Genomic DNA, 21,480 nt, shown 5'->3' on the forward strand with positions numbered 1-21,480 from the left:
GTGGGCCAGAGGATGGGGGAACCCTGCACTAAGCAGACCGACAGATGCAAAATTGTATAAGCTGCAATCTTGGCTGCTAGTTCACTGTATCAGATGTCTACGCGCATCTGATGCGGTGCGCTGTAATCCCCCGAAGATTAAGCAGGAATAAACATGCTCCCTTTTTAAAAAGTGCCACAAGAGTCCTGGGTTTTAATCATTTTGTCCAGCCTTCCTCTTATAGAAACAGCAGGATAGTTTACAGGCATCATTATGGATCTATTAAATAGTAAAAGCTAGAAGCAGGCAATTAACAGAAGAAAAAGAAGAAAAAAAGAAACATCTTACCAAGAACAATAATACTGAATCATGATCCAAATAATGCTGGTTGTTTGGATAGCTATATTTTATAACATCTTTTGGAACTGATTATATTTTTTAGGTTCTTTTGCTTTGGATAGGAACACAGTTCGGGGTATCTTCTTGGAGGAGCGTTGCTCAACCTTGGCACTTTAAGATGGGTGGACTTCTGTCTCAGAAATCCACAACCAGCTATGCTATCTTATCCTGGCTGGGGAATTCTGGGAGTTGAAGTCCACCCACCTTAAAGTGGCCATGGTTGGAAAACACTGCCTTAGATCACTGAGAGAATGTGACAATTTACAATACTTTCCCATTGGCTTCACTGGAGGATGTAGCAACCATTTTTCATGGGTTCTTCACAGCTGCCAAGCTACCCTTTCACTTAAACGAGGGGGGGGGAGTTCTTTTCAAAGCATCTTTTTAAAGGTATGCAAGAAACCCCACGGCCAAAGCAGAGGAAAAGACACGTTAGAGCTATTTTAAATTAAACAGTTGATTTCCTTTCATTAAAGGACTGTAAGCGTCTTCATTCTCTTAAGAGATGCATCGTGTATCCAAGTAGTAGTACATTCAGAGCTTCTTTGTTCGGCTAACATGAACTGGACTACGTATAGTTTGTGGTATGAATTGGACTGTAGGAATTGAATTACATACAGTTCGTTGCCAACTAGCGTGACCAGTAGGCATATTTACTGGAGACAATGAGGGCAAGAATACCAAGTTGGAGAAGGACGGTGTATTGTCAGGACGACTACATCAAATCAAATATCATTTGATTTTAATACTAAATAATATGCAATCTTCAAAAAAAAACACCAGTTGTATTTAAGACAGCTTTAATTCTACAATCAATTCCACTAAAACCAAGTGCAGATGGAGGGATTTTACATTCTTTGGGAGGGGGGTTATTGGGAGCTTTTTAGCTACGCTTTTAAAGGAAAATTGCCTACTGATAATGAGCTTGTTCTGACATGCACAACTGTGGGACTGTTGGGGGCATCCTAGAGCAGAGATAGGGGTGGCATTCTACTGGTTCAGCCCAGTTCAGCTGACCCGGTAGCTCTGAGGATCATCTGTGAGCGAACCGGTTCGCTCCAACAATCAGCTGCTGGGCCCGCCTGCCTGCCCGGGCTATATTCTGACCTTTGTTTCCTGGTTTTCAAGCTCAGCTGCTTCACGTGGCACAGTGGATTGCCGTGTGTCAGCTGTTGAACACCCAGGGAGAGTGCAAGATTGCAGGAGAAGGTCAGTAGCAAACCCTCTGCGCAAAGTACGCCCACCAAGCCACGCCTACAGGACCCATGGTAAAAAAAAAGTTGAATCCCACCACTGAGCAGAGGTCTCCAACCTTGGCAACTTTAAGACTTGTGCACTTCAACTCCCAGATTTCCTCAGCCAGCTTTGCTGAGGAATTCTGGGAGTTGAAGTCCGCAAGTCTTAAAGTTGCCAAGGTTGGAGACCCCTGTCCTAGAGCAGGGGTTGCCAACCTTTTGGACATCAGGGACCACCAAACTCATAATTTTAAATCCCGTGGAGCAGAGACCCTGGGAAAATCCCCAAAATAGTCTACAGGAAAATTCCCCACCCCATTTTCCTACCGATCAATCATTCTTTATTTGGGATCGCAGGATACTGTCTCCAGCTCTGTTCTCAGGCGGAGAGAGAGAGAGAGACTTTTGGCTTCATGCAAGGAAAGCAGCAGAAGCAGCAGAAGTCTTTCTCCCCCGCAAACTCTGCCAGAAATGAGACTTCGTGGGGGTGGCATTTCTCTGTGCACCACCAAAATTTTCTTACAGACCACCAATATCCCTAGCCCACGGGTTGGGCAACCACTGTCCTAGAGCGTTCCCTCAAATTATAGACAGCATCTAGGAAGTTCAAAGTACAGTATTCAGCACAGCTAGTGACCTGTTTATGAGCTGAAGGGATGCTTTAGACCAGGTAAGTAAGCTGCCCAATTTTTTCCTGGCCAGTTTTACATTCTACATCAGAGTTCCTGACATGCAGTATGTCAGGTGGACCTCTGTCCGTCTAGAGGTAAAACCCGTTGGCTCCTGCATCCCACTTTCTGCATCTGACTCTGCCCAATGGTTGGTAGATCTCATGCTTTCCATAGATCTAGCACCCATAACTCCAAGGCAGCGGTGGGATTCAAACATTTTTACTACCGGTTCTGTGGGCGTGGCTTGGTGGGCATGGCAGGGGAAGGATACGTAAAATCTCCAGTCGGAGGGTGGTATTTGCTGGTTCTCCAACCTACTCAAAATTTCTGCTACCGGTTCTCCAGAACTGGTCAGAACCCGCTGATATACCACCTCTGCTCCAAGGGCTGCCCATCCAGCTTTTCCCAACCAGGTTGTTTTCCAAATGTGTTGGACTCAAAATGTCCAAAGGCCACAATTGCCTTTGGATTATGGGAACTAGAGTTCAACTCATCTGAAGGACACTACAATTTGGAAAAATTGCAGGCTAGAACAAACATTCACATCTTGAACGAATATTTAAAGTGTTTTCTGCCATAGAAAAAGGACTGCACTAAAGTAAAATTACATTTATCCAGTAATGAATTTGGCCATCATTCAATGAAAAATACTACTTTCATTACAAGGGAAAGGTTTGGGACAGAAGCTCCCCGCCCCCATGAAGAAAAATACAAACAACACATACAGCAGCATCAAAATTCAAGACTTGGTCTGTTTCTCAAGAAGTACCATCTCCAGTTCTCTCTTTGCGAGCTTTGATCATCTCCTTCGTTGTTTGCTTCCTCTCAGTGACCAAACCCAACCAAAACATCAAGTCAATGAACCATGTGGTTGGGTTGAATTTCAAACCAAGCTCGCTGGCTGAATAATCAAATGGAAAGGTATGGTGGTAATTATGGAAACCTTCTCCTGGAAAACAGAACCCAGAAGAAATGACAAGTAGGGTCAAAGATGGAGAAGGGAAAAAGTAGAATATAGCATCAACAAGCAGAGGCAGTAGACATTTTCATGGAGAAACAGCTATCGTTTTCATTATTTTGACCAACAAAAGGATTTTAAAAGCTATGTCCCATAACTATACAGTTTGGACAGGGTGTCCAAAATGAAATGTTCCAACCAGCCAATGTCCTGATTTCTTGTTCCCTTTGCTTCTATTTTCCACTTATGTTGGTTGATTATATTTTATACTCTCAAAATGGGAACGACAGCCGCCATCTTCTTTTTCATCACAACCTATGGACATCCCTGACTCTAAAGCACCATTAAAGCAGCCTGGATAAAAACAACTTCAAGGCTCCCCTTCCCAAAACTAGACGAACTGATCAGAGGTGGTATTCAACAGGTTCTGACCAGTTCTGGAGAACCGGTAGGGGAAATTTCGAGTAGTTCGGAGAACCGGCAAATGCCACCTCTGACTGGCACCGCCCCCATCTATTCTCTGCCTCCCATTGAGTCCCAGCTGATCGGCTGGGTCTTCTTTTGTTGCCCTGCACAGGAGAACAGAGCTGGAAAGCAGGTTAGTGGGGTGGGGAGGGAATGGGGATTTTGCAGTATCCTTCCCCTGCCACGCCCACCAAACCACACCCACCAAGCCACGCCCATAGTACCAGTAGTAAAAAAAAAATTGAATTCCATCACTGGAACCAATTCTTGGCAACTCACCAATAGCTCCAAAAGTGACAAAGCTATTCTGCCGAGGGTTGATGCTTTTGTCATAGGGCCTGTTTCCATACATGTGAGCAGCGCTATTGACTAGCCAACTAACGTTGAGGGCAATGGTGTAGCGGAGAATAGAAGCCAAGAAGTATGAATTCCAGATGCTCTCGCCCCAGAAATACCAAGGCACAACAGTAGGAATGACAAAACACATCAGCACAACTGAACTTTTATAGTACCTGTGAAGAAAGAAAGAAAAACACAGGGGTGACTGGGCCATACGAAACAATATTTCCTGGAACCGTGATTCCAGAGGAGTCAAGTGAGCAGGAAAGATAAATATGTTGTCAATATATGGTAATCAAAGGCCTGGGGACTGGCCCACCCTGGCTCTTACCTTAACTTTTATTTCCTGCTTTTTCAACCATAGCTGCTTTGCGCGACACAGCTGCGGTTGAAAAAGCAGGAGAAAAAGGCTTTTCCAACCGCTGTGCACTTGAACGCAGCGCTGCTCAGCTGTCCGGGCAGCCCAGCAGGTCGTAAATTGCACTCGGGTGATGCAGAGCAACAGAACCGGTAATTATACCGGTCAGATCCTATCCCTGGTTTTAGGTTGCCGAACCCTGGGCTAGTCTAAAGAAAAGAAGAATTAGGGGTGACATGATAGCCGTATTCCAGTATTTGAAGGGCTGCCACAAAGAAGTGGGGGGGGTCAACTTATTTTCCAAAGCATCAGAGGGGCAGGATAAGAAGCAACAGGTGGAAACTCATCAAGGAGAGAAGCAACCTGGAATTGGGGAGAAACTTCCTAAGAGTGAGAACCATTAATCAGTGGAACAGCTTTGCCTTCAGAAGTTGTGGGTGCTCCATCACTGGAGGGTTTTAAGAAGAGATTGGAGAGCTATTTGTCTGGAATGGTATAGGGTCTCCTGCTTGAGCAGTGGGCTGGACTAGAAGACCTCCAAGGTCCCTTCCAAAGTCTATTTTGATTCAAACCTCTACCCAAGCCTGCTGCCATCTTCGCAATTCGCGCGGGCATTTCCTTTACACCTGTAAACTTTTGATTATTATAATATCTTTAGTTTCAAGGTATAGAACGTGAAGGATGTGTGTTTGTGTTTATTTTCATAGTCATAATGTACACTGAAGATGGTCTTTAATTTCATTGTAGGAGGTGCAATGACAATAAATTAAACTAAACTAAACTAGTTGATTTTCCTTACCTCTGCTCACCAGGAAGTAAAAAAAGAATAGTCTAACCTCTAGCTGGAGGGGGAAAAAAAGAGAGACGTTTTTCAGTTAACACTCCTAGATAAAACATTTCAGCTAGGGAATCTATTAAAATGTCTGTCTTTCGCCTCCTCTACCACCTTAAAATATTTATCTTTCTACAAGATGCCATGAACTGCACCCTTATCATTCGGTGTGCGTGGGGGGAGCACAATAGTGTCTGTTCCTTTGTTTGGAACAATTCCTCTTGAAGTAATTGTAATTTTGTCATAGATTTCCTTCTTGTTAATGCAGAAGCTTAGAAAGTATTGTGCCCTACTCCCCCAAGAGATAAACATTCTGCTGAAGCTTCTCACGACGGATCGTGTTCCCCTTCCTTCCGCTGTGAACATGTTTTCTTTCTTTTTAATGGGAACAAAGGAGCTTTCCTTCTGGCTAAAAAGAAATATGACAAATTCCCATGGCGTAGCAAAATTGCGGCATAAGCATTCGTGGCTTGTTTGCTAAAAAAAATGTATTGATCTTTACGCTGTTGTAAGATGCTTCATTCAAGCAAGGGAGCAGTAAGGCTCTCTCGCTGGAAATTCCTCGTTCTCTTTCGGTCCCTCAAAGTAGGCCTTCAAGTCAAAGTTAGTCAGCCATTGGAATCATTCGTTGGGCAGAAGAATAGATTAAATCAGGGGTGTCAAATACAAGGGGTTGATCTGCGTGGCTTCAGCCCGGTCTTGGGATGACCCGGGGCGTGGCACAAAGACAACACAGTCAGATAATCAGTAAGAGTCCCTTTATTAGCTCCAACTTTGCCCCCAATGTCCTGGTTACCTTCAGATCCGGAGAAAAACTCTCCCAGGAACAGCCTTTGGCTGCAGAGAATCAAGTCCAAAACGTGGTCAACAAAAACCATAAGTCCAATCAAGGCAAGATAAAGTAATGAGTCCAGCAGGGCAAGATAAAGAATTCCAGACATGAAGGAATGGCAGTAATTCAATCCAGTTGGGAAGATGCCGGAAATGCAGATAACCAAAGTCAACACAAGATAAACTCACGTTTGTTCCCAGCAGCCACTGCTGCTCTCACCTTGCATCTCTTTTAAACTCTTTTCCCAGGTGTGGCTAATGAAGGGAATCAGGGCCCTTTCCTCCCCTGGAAGCCATGCAACTCATGTTGCTCCCTTCTCCGTTCCTCCCTGCATGCCCTAGGATGAAGAGGGGGTGGGCCTGGGTCTTCCTCTGAACTCCCTCTCCCTTGTTCTACCTCTCCCCTGCTCTGCCCATCTGGACTGTGCTCTTCCCCAGGTTCCTCCATAGTCAATGGAGCCACACTCCCACTCCCTGTCAGCTGTTTGTCTTCCTCCTCGGATTCAGACTCCGACAGGGGCATGACAGGTCTACCCAATGCAAAGAGGAAACATTGGGCCAGCAGTTTGGGGAGTGGTGACAAGCTGGCCATGCCCACCCAATCAGCAACACCCACCCAGTCAGCCACGTCCCCCCAGGCCTCCTGAGGTCAACCACAGCCTTTGGCCCTCAATGAAATCGAATTTGACACCCCTGGATTAAATCACTGTTTCTCCATCTTGGCAAGTTTAAGATGGGTGGACTTCAATTCCTAGAATTCTCCTTTCAGCATGCTTCTTAAAACAGAGAAACCTCAGAGATAACCAGTATCCCCTCCTTGTCCAATGCTTTCTCCATTTTTCTCGACCATCTTGCTTTCCATAAATTCTTTGGACCCTGGTTCAGATCCACTCTCAGCCACTGAAGCTCCATCTTTCAGCCCACTTAGACTACTTCACAGGGTTGTGGTGAAAATATGAGACATAAATGTATCCAAGAAACCAATAAAGGGGCAGTTTTGGGTTGTTTAAGTCTTAACGAAGATGGGATTAATAATAGAAGCATTGTGCAACTCACCTTGTTCGAAGAGAGATCTGTTTGAGCCCAACCCTTCTAAAAGCATCTTTTTAATATTTTAAACCCATTTTTAATGCTTTAAATGTTTGTATGGGGTTTTTTCTCTTCCATACTAGGATATTTGATATTCTTAAGAGCTGCTTTTCAGCCTGACTGGTGGTTTCTTTTGTTATCCCATTCTATTCATTTCATTCTTTCCTTTCCTTTTCTTTTGAAGTAGGAGATGAGTAATAAAGCAGGAATTGTGGCTAAATTAAGTCGTTCCCAGCAGTATTAGTGACTGATTGTTTTAGTCGAAGATCAATGCATCTGTAAGGTCCTTAGAATTAGAAATCTTTCCGCCCAAAATTCAGCAAGCCACCTATCACCGTAGTTTTTCAGACTGGCTAATAATCATAGACAAAGTCATTTCTTTATGCAGGAATTGATCCCAATCCTCAAATTGTGTGATTATTTATAAGAGAGTGTTGTATACTTTTTCATGAATGTGAGATTGTTCTTTCACCTTTCCAGCAGCTTTATGCTCAACTCAGTGCAGTAATTAATGTATCATGGCTGCCATAACAATCCTATCAATAACATTGTTTGTTAAATTCATAAGTCCTGCACCTCCGAAAAATCACTAATATAAGTATGCAAGCACTTAGCTGGAAAATGCTAATTATGATAGAGTCATGGAGTTGGAAGGGACCCTGAGGGTCATCTAGAGCAGCGGTCACCAACTGGTGGTCCTTGAGAAAAATTGGGTGGTCCGCAGAAAAATTATTTGCATTTTTTATATGGCACTAAATCAGGGGTCCCCCGGGCTGGATATATGCAATGTGTTGCTGCACAGAGCCTCCCCCTTTGGGGTCTTTTTGTGTGGGTCAGAGGGGGGTAGAAATTCCGACTTGGGGTCTGCTTCAGCCTCCTGGTGGGGGGCTTTGAGCGAAGGCTGGAGGGAAGGGCCGCTGGTGGCGAAGAGCCGGAGAGCCTCGTTCCAGTGGGACTGCATCATCGCCTGGAATTGATTGACCATCTCAGCCCGCTGAGCCTCCAGGCACCGCTAGCTGGCCTTGCACTGCCGCAGCTCTTCCCTCTGCTTGGAAAGCCTATGCTTGTAGTCCTCAGTGAGGTGCTTCTGCTGAACCTCCTTCTCGGTCAGATCCAATTTGAACCGAGCCGGCTGTTTTGCCAACTCTTTCTCCTAGTGGTTGCTTAGCTCCAATAACTGCTTCCTGTTGGGGCTCTAAGGAGCTGGCCATGCTCACTCACAGCAGAGGTGGTACTCACCAGGTTCTGACCAGTTCTGAGAACCGGTAGGGGAAATTTGAATAGTTCGGAGAACCAGCAAATACCCCCTCTGACTGGCCCCGCCCCCATCTCTTCTCTGCCTCCCAAGTCCCAGCTGATTGGCTGGGTCTTCTTTGGTTGCCCTGCACAGGAAAACGGAGCTGGAAAGCAGGTTAGTGGGGTGGGAGAGGGAATGGAGATTTTGCAGTATCCTTCCCTTGCCACGCCCACCAAGCCATGCCCACAGAACTGATAGTAAAAAAAATTGAATCCCACCATGCCTACCCAGCCGGTCATTAGGCAGATCGTATTAGTGGTCAGTGGGATTTATAATTATGAATTTAGCAGTCCCTGAGATCCAAAAGGTTTATGACTCCTGATCTAGAGTATGTTTCTCCACCTTGCGAAGTTTAAGATGGGTGGACTTCAACTCCCAGAATTCCTTAGCCAGCTTTGCTTTGGTGGCTAGGGAATTCTGGGAGTTGAAGTCCACCCGTCTTAAACTTGCCAAGATGGAGAAACACTCGTCTAATCCAATCTTCTGCTCCATTACAATCCCAATAGCTGGCTCACTTTGACTTGAAGGCCTGCCATGATGGACCCCCAGTGTATCTCCAGCCTTACTCACGTTTACCATTATCACTCACTTTCTCTGAAAAAGCACCACTGGATCCTCCAACAAATCACTCAAATCCAGTTTTTTTCCTTTCTCAATGACGTCACGATGCTTCCGGACGAAGAGCCAGCCGATGTGGGAGAAAAAGAACCCCCGCTGGGCATTATGTGGGTCAGCATCCGTCTCGGAGTATTTGTGATGCACCCGGTGATCTCGAGCCCACTCAAAAATATCATTCTGCACAAAACAGAAGGAGGAAATTAAGTGTCACGGTATTGTGGATCTCTGAATCCTCGCTTGCCGTTGTTGTGTTTTTAAGCAACAGCATTGTCTATGGAGATTGGAGGGGTGTGGTGGCCTAGAGATGGAGCTCTCGTCTCACAGTCAGGAGGCTGTGAGTTCGATCCTAGGTAGAGGCAGATATTTCTCTCTCTCTGGGCACACTGAGAATGTATCTGCTGAACAAAACTCCGTATTGGCAACAGGAAGGGCATCTGGCCATTAAAACACTCTGCTAGTTCCATTCAGTTGCCCAGACTCCACCCCTCAAGGGTCGCTAAATGAAGATGATGATTGTCTATGGTGATTCTCAGTCATCCAGGTCACGGTTGACCTGGAACTGGTCTTCCTTTGTTTTTCCTTGAGGACATTTCACTTCTCATCCAAAAAGCTTCTTCAGTTCTGAAGAATGAGAAGCAAAACGTCTTCAAAGAAAAATAAAGGAAGCCCATTTGCCTTTTGGAAAAGCACCTTTGGGACAAGCCACAGAGCAGAGTTTTTCTGCTCTGTCAGAAAAAAACAACTGTTTATGTCAAGTACTATCAAAGATAGCAGCTGGCTTAGTTTCCAAAGAAAATTTCCCTCTGGCTATTCTGTTGCTTCTACCTCCTCTGAGACTTCAGAAGTATTTTTACCTCACCCACCTGAGTTTCTAGAGAGAAAGCAGGTGGGCTTATTTTTAACATATAAATACTCTACCAGGTGCAGACACCTCTCTCCCTATAGATTTTGCCCTTTCAAATATTTCTCTGCTGTAGAGCCAAGAAACCAGCTGCTGGGTTTGTCTTCTAAGATTTACCTGGATAATAAAAACTGGAAAATAAATAATTTTGCAAACCAAGTTGCTGGTTGACCAGGGCTCTGTACGATCCCAAGTAATGCCTGCTCAGGATTAAACTGAATACACAATCCCTTTATTTATATACATTTTTTTTCTTCCTTTGCACCCGTTTTCTCTCATTCACACATTACAATTACCATTTATGACAGGGGTGTCAAACTTGCAGCATCACGTTTCATGATGTTTTCCCATCCGCAGAGCTGGGGTAGGCGTGGCCTGCACAAGATGCAACCAGCCCACGGGCTGCCAGTTTGACACCCTTGGACAATAGCAGAAGCTACTGATAAGCCTGATTCCAGCACAAGGGATATTTCAATTGTGGGCAATAGCATACCTGAAGAGCAGTATTACCTCTTCTCAGATCATAAGCCACCCCATCCTTTGTGTCTTTGCTCCTTATAGGATGGAAGCATTAATGTACAGGTACTCCTCAACTTACAACCACAATTTGAGACTGGAATTTCTATTGCTAAACAAGGTGGTTGTTAAGTGAGCTGATGTAGGAGAAAGAGAGGCAGAGCCTGCGGGTGGAGTCAAGAAAGAAATTAGCCTGGAATCATTAGGTACTCACAAGTGGCCTAAGTCCAATCCCCCTTGAATTCCTCTGGCTCTTATCTGGTGCCAGTTTAGTGCTATTAGTTGACTAGATTCTTGTTTATAAGCATGAGCAATAAATGATAGATATATTATATATAATATAAATGATAAATATATTATATATACTATAAATGATAGATATATTATATATACTATTAATAAGTGAAGATCTAAACATGTTATTGTTATAGTGTAAGGGATATTATCTATATTAATAATAAGATAACAATGGTGAACTAATAACAATGTAATGAATATTGTAGTAATTTTGATTATTGTTGCACAAGATATCTGTACCCAGACGACACACCGTTAAATGGAAGATAAATTGTTTGTACTTATAAAAAAAATAAAAAACTCTTATTTATTTATTTTTAAAAAAGCTTAAATGCAACCTAACATGTGGCCTTGATGATTCATGCCTGACAGCTGCACTTGATTTTACAATATTTTTTTGCCACAGTTATTAATCTGAATCATTGCCATGTTAAGTGAACCCCCGGTGTGACGGGCTGGAGAATTCTGAGAGTTGAACTCCACAGAACTTCAAATTGCCAAGGCTGGCTACTCCAGCCTTACACTATTGCTTAAGAAGAGTTCAACAGATTTGTTGAATCCATTACAAATACCCACCTGAAATGCCATTGAATTGGCTGCAGCCAAAAATATTCGCAGAGGCAGTCTGGCTTTGTAAGATCTGTGACTCCACAAGCGATGGGCACCCGCTGTCACACCCAGAGCGCACACCAGGAAACACATGTATGCTGAAAACATGACAGAAAAATGAAAGAAGGTGGAGAGGTTAGGAAACCAAACCAAACCAATGTGTGGTTATTATACTACAAAGGTGGTATTCAGCAGGTTCTGACCAGTTCTGGAGAACCAGTAGTGGAAATTTTGAGTAGTTCAGAGAACCAGCAAATCCCATCTCTGACTAGTCCCGCCCCCATCTATTCTCTGCCTCGCAAGTCCACCTGATCGGCTGGTTCTTCTTTGGTTGCACTGCACAGGAGAACGGAGCTGGAAAGCAGGTTAGTGGGGTGGGGAGGCAATGGGGATTTTGCAGTATCCTTCCCCTGTAGTGGGGTGGAGATTTTACAGTATCTTTCCCTTGAAACGCCCACCGAGCCACGCCCACAGAACTGGTAATAAAATGTTTTGAATCCCACCACTGAGCTCATACTATCAATGCCTCTATTGCCACAGCATGTAATCCTGTGCTGATATTTCTAATTTAACTCATCTAGCCTATTGGGTTGTCATAAAAGCTGCAAATTGCATAAAAACATAGAACCTAGCAACCACATCTCAAAGGGGTTGAAATTTAGATGGTTTCACCTCTCATTAGCCGTGTTTTCTTCTTCCGTTAGAAAATTCTCCATGCCTACAGTTTCTCCTCTAACGGAGGCAGCAAAAATGGGTACTTAAAGCAGGACTGTTTCCTGACTCACGTAGAAATGTCCACCCACAACATGTTACCTCTTTCTGAACAAGGAACACAATGCCATGGTGGCAATTCACAATGCAACTATGTTTTCCGGAATGAAAATCTATCTTATAATATTATACAGGTGGTTCTCGACTTAGAACCACAACGGGGGGGCCCAAATTCCTGTTGGCAAATTCCTGAGTCAACTGAGTGGAGTTTTGTCCCATTTTTATGACTTTTCCTGCCCCAGTTGCTAAGTGAATCGCTTCAGTGGTGAAGTTAGTAAAACAGTTGTTAAGTGAATCTGGCTTCCCCATTGACTTTGCTTGTCAGCAAGAGAAACTTTGAGCTCGGTTGTGGTTGGAAGTTGAAGGACTATCTGCATTTTCCCTGTTTCTTTGCACATACTCTGTCAAGCAATCCTACAGCGTATCTGCTAACCCTTTCAAAGACGCATTCATTTTGACTCTGAGAAATAGCTGTCGAAGAAATAGGAGGGGACATTTCCCGGTATCGCAAATATCCAGCTAACCATGGTTCTGTACAGTGGCTTCCATCTGCAATTCCATAAAACTGGTTCTCCCACGGAGCTAGACAAAGCATTAAAACAGCACTTCTCTTATGCATAACCTTTTGTTGCAAGTTTACTGTTTAAAATTCATTTTATTACCCATCAGGAGCAGATTAGTTTTAGTTTCACAGGCACATGAAAGGGCCATCATCCTAAAATTTAACAAATTCTAATGCTTTTTGAGTCCCCGGTAATTGTAAAGGATAGCCGGCTCGGAGACATTTTTTAATTCAACTCTCTCCATCTGCAATTAGCTTTGGATTGGCAACCCAGCTGTACTGCATTAAAGTGAAGTCATTTTGCTATGTTGTTACACTGGGCTGATTTCAGGATCATGGAATTTTATTTCACATGAAGGACGAAAATGTCTCAAACAACTTTGTATAGGAGAAGGAAAACAGGAAAACAGAAACATTTTTCCTAATCCTTTTTGGGAGCCTGTTTTACTTTATTTTTTGTTTTTATAAAGCATATCAAAAGATTAGAGTGTTGGTTTTTTTAAAGGAAACATCAAACAAATTGTTCCTCTGTTTGCAAAGATTCCTTCTGGGTATTTTCAAAGAAAACATGCTCTGAAACTTTGTTCAGTGGAAGATGCTAGATTAAGCTAAGTAGTTCTGCAGACGTGCCATGATTTGACATTGGATTATCATCTGAATTTTGAGGCTACAGTGCTTTCGTTTCAATGGGGCTGCTTTCAATCAAAACCAAAATAACACCTAATCGTATTAATTAATCGTATTAATTTTAAGTGGAAAAGAGATGAATATGGAAAACTGGTTGCAGACAGACAGTTGTAAACAGCTGAGACTGGAATATTTGACCAATTTTGTTACATAAAGCAAACAAACAAACAAAAACCACGGAGGTGATAGTTATAAAAAGAAAAGAAGAGTTGTTAATATTTATAATATTTAATATTTATATAGGTTGGCTGCTTGTTCTCTAGGCAGTTTACAGGGGGAAAAATTAAAGTCATTTAAGATGGCTTTAGAATAAATCTTATTCGGAGTTACATCTATTAAAATCAGTTAAGATTTTTTAGTGATGATTTAAGGTCAATTTAAAGTCCACAATGTAGTTCCTTTGGTCTTCTATAATGCAATGTGTGAACTCAGCTATCTGGATTTGTAGGGTGGTTTGTAGTGTGTAAACTTCAGCACGTCGGGTGAGTGCCAACACTTTTGCTTGCTTAACAAATTGTAATTTAAACAAAACATTCTTGTGCTGAGTGCATCTTGCTATGATTCAGCCTGGATTCGAATTAATTGTATGATGCAGCGAAGCGATATTAAGAGGGATGGTTGACAAACATCACAAAAACCCCAAGGATCCTTGTTTAGTCATGAAAGATTTAAAATCTTTTGAAAGAATTGCAGAGTTTTCAGCTGCAAGGAGAAACTAAAATAAAGGCTGAATAATACTGCTTGACATCTGCCGAGTTTTGCTCTTTAAATTCCAGGCACAACATTTGCTTTGGAAAAGTAAAATGGAGGAATCTAGAAATAAGTTTTTTTCAAAGAAAATTTGGAACCTATCCACTAACAGGCCATAGGTATTCTGTGAGGAGAACGGTGTAGCTGAGGGGAGGAAGTAATAATAATAAACACTTTGATATCAATTATCCTCTAAGATTGGTTTTCAGAGGCTTCCTTGCTCATTGATACTGGTACATGGAAGATCCTACATCTATGGCTGTGATGTGCTAAATCTCTCTTCTGCCCATACAAAGCCAATCAAGTTCTGTTCTGGTTGAGTGACACTTCTTGGTTTCGCTTCCTCTACATCAGAAATGTCAAACTCAAGGCCCGCGGGCCAGATGCGGCCTGCAAGGTACAGTGTTTCCCCAAAAATAAGACCGTGTCATTCATATATATATATGTGTGTGTGTGTGTGTGTGTATTTGCCATCAAAAAGGCAACAGGTGTTCTGACCCAAACCTTGTTCCAAGGAAACAAACACAAAACGAAGGTAACAGCAAAACCTTTTAATGATTCTTTATGAATTCCATTCCTCCCTGATTAAAAAGCTGTTTCAAACTAATTGTCTCTGATAAGAATGAGCCTTGCCAAGGTTGTGCAAAGCTGCCAAGAACACTAAAGATGCCAAGAAATATTTCAAACACAAAAAGTCTCCAAACACAAACTAAGAGAGTCCAAAAGTCCACAAGGCTTGAGTGCAAAAATGTCTTTGCTTCCTGCAAAGAACTCCGGTTTCTCAGCTGGCTTTTATCTCTTGAGGGAGGGGACATTACCTTGCAGCCTTACTCCTGAGTCGCCCATGCTGCTGCAGCTGTTCTTTCCTTTGAGAAGCCCTGCACACATGCGCACTGGGCACAGGCTCCTTGGGGACCTCTTCATCACTGCTGCCAGCCTCTACAATCTCCGAAGGTAGCATTCCACTCCCTGATAGTCCTGGCCCCATCCCTGCATCACATGCCTCGCTCTCCGAGACCTCAGCCGTCCACACCTGCTGCCGGCGAACCACAGCACTAGGTCTTATTTGGGGGGGATGTCATCCACTGACTACTCTCACTTGTGCATATCACCCAGGGCCTCTTTTTCACTGTCAGAGGCCTTCAAGAACTTCTGCAGCCAGCAAGGCTTTCCTGAAGGTCTCCACAGCCTATAACAGGATCAATCGGAATATTCCCAAACTCAGTTTCCATTTTGGAAAAAAAAAAACATGCTAAAACAACTCTTTTGATTCCTCAGTTTTTGGCGGTTTCCCCAAAAAGATTGCGAAGTTGGGTTGTCAACCCTGACCCTACAAATATTGGATTTTCTCATTTTAAATGCATACTCATTTTCATTCTGGTGGGCCAAAGAGATTAATCTGCAATGTGGTTGATACAGTTTTAAATGCTTTAAAAACAAAGAAAGTACTGTAGCTTCTTAGCATAGATTTGCTAAAAGTTGCATCAATTAGCAGTTCCCAGGGACTGTCAAAGATCAAACTTAGCCTAGTTATAAAAGGAACAAACAGCAATGAACTCAAAAGAGAGAGAAAGATAAAAATAGGAGGGATGAAATGAATCAGTGATGTACTTCTGACAAGTTGAGGATTTGAAAAGGACACCAGTTTATCTGTGGGCTTGTTAAGCCCTACGGTATATCAGTTGCCCTGACAACAAGCAAATGAGGATTTTCTTAATCCTACAGAGGTTTCCACGGTGGGTAATTTTAAAAAAAAGAGTCAAAATGGGATGTGACTGTTGATTTGACTTTCTACATCCGTGATGGCAAACCTATGGCTTGCATGCCACAGGTGGCACGCAGAACCCTTTGTGCAAGCACATGAGCCCCAGCCAAACTTACCTGCACTGTGCATGTGCACACCTCCCAGTTGATTTTTGTCCCATTTGAGGTTGTTTTCGCCCTCCTGGAGGCTCGAGGGAAGCCTCTGAAGCCTTGGGAGGCCGAAAAATGGGCCTTCCGGAAATAACGGAAGTGTCAAAATGGACCCGTTTTTCGGCCTCCTGAGGCTGCAGAGGCTTCCCTCGAGCCTCTGGGAGGGTGAAAATGGCCTCAAACAGGCCAAAAATCAGTTGGGAGGTGCATGCATGCGCAATGCTGGTAAGGGAGCGGGGTGATTTGGCTCATGCGCAGGGGGGGCAGGGTGCATTGCATTGTGGGTGCCAGCGCGCATGTGCTATTGGCACCCACAACAAAAGGTTTCGCTATCACTGTTCTGTGTTGAAGAAACAATGGTTCAATCCTGTTCCCCTTTGCAGATAGAAAGCTAGGGCCTTCCCCCCCAAAAAACCCCAACCCCAGCTAAGTGAATTTTGCCCCATTTTACGACCTTTCTTGCACAGTGAATCGCTGCAGGGATTAAGTTAGTAATACGGTCACTAAGTGAATTGGGCTTCTCCACTGACTTTGCTTGTCCGAAGTTCGCAAAAGAGGATCACGAAACCCCGGGTTACTGCAAACGTCATAAATACGAACCAGTTGACAAGCGACTGAATTTTGATCATGCGATTGTGGGAATGCTATAACATTCCTGTGGAAAATGGTCATAAGTCACTTTTTTCAGAGCCGTTGTAACTTCAAACAGTCATTTAATGAACCATTGTAAATCGGGGACTACTTGCAATTTCCCAGATAGAATTAGAACATTTCTTAAATCATCTTATAAGAAGCATTCATACTTCGGATCCTCTTAATAAAGATATCGAGTGAGAGCAATCGGCCCTTCGGAAGTTGTGGGAACTTCATACCTGGAGGCTTGCAAGAAGTCTGGACTGCCATTTGTCAAAAATGGTGTAGGCTCTCCTTGGGGGGCACGGGGTTGGACTACATGACCTACAAGGTCCCTTCCAATTCTGCTAATCTGTATCTGTATATTGAACACCAGGCTGAACTGTTCATCATAGAACTGGAAGGGATCCCGGAGGTATGGTGCCTGCCTCGCTTAAAACAACCAAATCACTTTGAAGATACAACATATATTTATTAGGCATCCAAACAACACACACTGCACACAAACATCCAGCGAAGTATTGGCAGCTGGCTGAGCAGCCCTGAACAAAAGTAGAATCACAGCGTATATTCCCTTGGCCTACAGATAGTCCTTGAACTTTTCATTGTAATGAACATTCAAAGTTACAAGAAGCACTCAAAAAAAAGTGATTTATGACCATTTTTCACAGTTACAACCGTTGCAGCATCCTCATGGTCACATGAGCAAAATTCAGGTGCTTGGCCACCGGCTCATATTTATGACAGTTGCAGTGTCCAGGGGGGTCATGTAATCCATTTTGTCGACCTTCTGACAAGCAAAGTCAATTGGAAAGCCAGATTCACTCAACAACCATGTTTCTATCGTAACAACTGCAGTGATTCACTTAACAACTGTAGCAAGAAAGGTCATAAAAATGGGGCAGAGCTCTCCTAACAACTAGTCTCATTCAGCAACAGAAATTGTGGGCCGCAGCCCTGGGGCTGGGGACCCCTGATGAAAGGACTCCAGACTAATTCCCTGTTTGAGTCTTCCCTCTGGCTTGGCCAGTCTCTCTCCTCCCGAGAATGAAATTGGAATATTTGTTTGATAAATCCATCTGGGTAACTTTCTTATTATCCATTCCTTCTTACGAGGTCAGCGTGCTAGCTACACTACCTTTGAGATATTGTCAATGAATATAAATCATGTGGTTTACTGGTCCCTGTCTGATACCTTCCCTGGTCACCATTCAGGATCACTTCAGCTTGCTGTGGAGGTCCTGCCCCATCTTATTTTACCACAACGTTTCTGACCAATGACTATCCATTCTGTGTGAAGACTTTGGGTGAAAGAGAAGTCATCGCTCCTGTACTGCCAACTAACAACTGAGGTTTTTATCCCAGCTTGGAATGGACCGGATTTTTCTTCCAACAAAATGCAAGATGCAATTACTGACTTTGGAAGTGTTCCCAGCTTGCTGAATGTAGCTAATGCTATAAATCACACAATAGATGCTTAATCAAGTTACTTGACTAAGGTCAAGTCCTTGGCTTTGAGAAGCATATTAAAGACCTCAGCTTTCATTAATATTTGGGATAAAGCAGAATTTGACAAATAGCACAAACTAGAATCCTGGTATTGGTGATTTATAATGTTTGGATTCCTTTAGTTTGGACACTGGTGAACCCTTCCCAAGAAAAGTGCAATTGGTAGATATGTCAAAGATCACAAACATTTGCCAGTATAGAACATGGCTTAAAACGAGTACTATTCAGTCTAGATTTGCTCAGGCAGCTTAAAGTTTTGTTTTACGTTGTTCCCTTGGGCATCACATGTCAAAAATTGGCTTGCTCTGATTGGACAGGCATGGCTACCATCTTCATTTGACCCTGCCCCTCCATGGTTCCCCTGGATTGTTTTAATAAATCCACAGTCTGACTATCTAGCTCAGGGGTCTTCAAACTTGGCAAGTTTAAGACTTGTGGACTTCAACTCCCAGAATTCCTCCTCCAGTCATGTTAGCTCAGGAATTATGGGAATTGAAGTCCACAACCTAAACTTGCCAAGTTTGAAGACCCTTGATTTAGCTTCTAACTTCAAAAACAAATTGCCTCAGGATACACAATGGATATTCAGACCACTTATAGGTTGTCTTCTTTGATACAATTTTCTAAATTGTAGATCATTCCTTACTTGAAACTAACCATGGCTGAAACCATGGTTATAGCTACCACTCCTCTTTTTAAAAAATGTCATGGCCTTATGGTCTCATATTTGATGTATAACACAAGTTTAAAACATAACAAGTTGAATGGTCTTTTTATGAACCAGACCTGTGTGTCTTATTAAACTTCCATGGTTTTAAGTATCTCCACATCTTTAATTATGAACCTAACCTATACATCATTGGTTCAGTGTGTAAAGGCAAACTGGGATGATAGGGAAATATTTGTTTGATAGGATAGTCATATTAGAATTCTTTATGATGTGACCAGTGGTGGGATTCAAAATATTTTACTACTGCTTTGCGCACAGCATTCAACCTTCAAATTTCTAGGTTCTATCATATCACAAGACCTAAAGTGGACTACTAACATCAAAAATGTCATCAAAAAAGCACAACAAAGAATGTTCTATCTGCACCAACTCAGAAAGCACAAACTGCCCAAGGAGTTGCCGATACAGAGGAATTATTGCTACAGAGGAATTATTGAATCTGTCATCTGCACCTCTATAACTGTCTGGTTTGGTTCTGCAACCCAACAGGACAGACACAGACTTCAGAGGATAATTAGGACTGCAGAAAAAAAACAATTACTACCAACCTGCCTCCCATGCAGGACCTGTGTACTGTACGAGTCAAAAAGAGGGCTGTGAAAATATTTACAGCCCCCTCACATCTCAGACATAAACTGTTTCAACTCCTTCCCTCAAAACGACGCTGTAGAGCAGCAGTTGCCAACCAGTGGGCCGTGGCCCACCGGTGGGCCATGAGAAAATTTTGGTGGGCTGCAGAGAAATCTCAACCCCAGAGCACACCCCCAAAGCAATTAATCCAGGCTGTGTAGAAACACAAGGCTGCACCGCCCACATGGCCCGTGGGAACCCTCCCTGCCCCTTACCCGGTAAACTTGCCTGCTAAACTTGCTTTTTATACTTTTTCTGACCATCATCTGTTCTGCTGTGCTGGGAGATTTAGATTAGCTAGGAAGCAGGAAATGGTTGGATTTCTTGCTTTCTAGCTAGTCTTTAGATCTTTGGCTCAGCCAAACCTCCCTTAGGACTGAAGGTTTGCTTGCAAGCAAATTCAGTGCAAACTCAAGGCAAGCAAATTTGAGAGACTGAGCTAGCCAATGGCAGATAGATAGATCACTGAATGATTCTGTGTGCAACTCAATCTGCCTGCTTTGCCTGATTTTGGGTAAAAATTGTTCTTTTTTATAAAAAAAAAATCAATATTTACATGCATGGTGTGTTGTGAGTTAATTTTGTGAGTTTGCTTGCAAGCAAATTTTATGTGACAGACTGAGCTAGCCAATGGCAGATAGATAGATCTCTGAATGAATCTGTGATTCTGTGAGCAACTCAATCTGCCTGCTTTGCCTGATTTTGGGTAAAAGTTGCTCTTTTTTATAAAAAAATTCAATATTTATATAAATATTTATAATATTTACATACAAGCCATGCCCAGCCAGTCACATGACCACCAAGCCACACCCACAAATTAGGCCATGCCCATAGAACCAGTTAGTGGTCCCTGGAATCTAAAATTATGAGTTTGGTGGTCCCTGAGGTTCAAAAGGTTGGTGACCCCTGCTGTGGAGCACTGCATACCAGAACAACTAGACAAAAGGACAGTTTTTTCCGGAACGCCATCGCTCTGCTGAACAAATAATTCCCTCAACACTGTCCAACTATTTATGAAGTCTACACTACTATTACAAACAATCTTCTCATCACTCCTTATCACCCATCTCCTCCCACTTGTGACTTTATGACTGTAACTTTGTCACTTGAATCCTTACGATTTACATTGACTGTTTCCTAGTATGATTTGATTGCTTATTGTACCCTATGACTATCATTAAGTGTTGGACCTTATCATTCTTGACTCTTGACTAATGTATCTTTTCTTTTATGTACACTGAGAGCATTTGCACCAAGACAAATTCCTTATGTGTCCAATCATACTTGGCCAATAAAGAATTCTATTCTATTCTAAAAACAAAAAACAAAAATGTCCATTTTAACCTTAAAAATGTACCTTCTATGTCAGCGCTGGTGGGTAAAACTGCTGAGGCGCAACAATTCGCTCTGCTGCGCAAATCAGCTGAGCTAAAAAAAAACAGGGAACTATATAGGAGGAAATGGTGGGGTGGGTGGGCGTGGCCAACTGCTCACCAGAGCTACCGGTTCAGTAGAACCAGTGTGAACCAGTAGCATCCCACCACTGGATATGACCAGCAGCATATCTGCACTGAAAAGTCCAGGTATCTACTAGATGGCAACAGAGATCATTTTTACAGGTAGTCCAGAGTTGTTAAACTTGCGTCGTCACAGCGTTGTCACGGGACATATTGTGACTTTTTTCTCCCTTCGTTAAACTGAGCATCGGCATGGCCAATGCATGGCGCATCTGGCCTGTGAGCCGCAAATTTGCCAGCCCTGAGGTACTTGACTTGCAACAGTTTGTTTAGCGACCGTTCAAACTACAATGGCACTGAAAAAAGTGACTTATATTTTCACAGTTATGACTTTTCCAGCATCCCCATCCTCACACAATCAAAATTCAGATGCTTGGCAAGTG

General features: G+C 43.0%; 1 protein-coding gene across 1 annotated transcript in view; it reads right to left on the reverse strand.

Annotated features, from left to right (window-relative positions):
- Positions 1 to 1,563: 1,563 nt before the first annotated feature.
- SCD5 (stearoyl-CoA desaturase 5) overlaps positions 1,564 to 21,480 on the reverse strand; it is a 36,341-nt gene continuing 16,424 nt past the window's right edge. Inside the window, exons 2-5 of the mRNA XM_026718924.2 lie at positions 11,362 to 11,492; positions 9,043 to 9,248; positions 3,987 to 4,219; positions 1,564 to 3,233 (exon numbers count right to left, since the gene is read on the reverse strand). Of these exons, the coding sequence (XP_026574709.1) occupies positions 3,043 to 3,233; positions 3,987 to 4,219; positions 9,043 to 9,248; positions 11,362 to 11,492 (761 nt within the window). The 3' untranslated portion in view covers positions 1,564 to 3,042. The remainder of the gene's footprint in view (positions 3,234 to 3,986; positions 4,220 to 9,042; positions 9,249 to 11,361; positions 11,493 to 21,480) is intronic.

Source organism: Pseudonaja textilis, chromosome 6 (genome assembly GCF_049901715.1).
Source record: "Pseudonaja textilis isolate UNSWEBS1 chromosome 6, rPseTex1.2, whole genome shotgun sequence".
Lineage (NCBI taxonomy): Eukaryota > Metazoa > Chordata > Lepidosauria > Squamata > Elapidae > Pseudonaja > Pseudonaja textilis.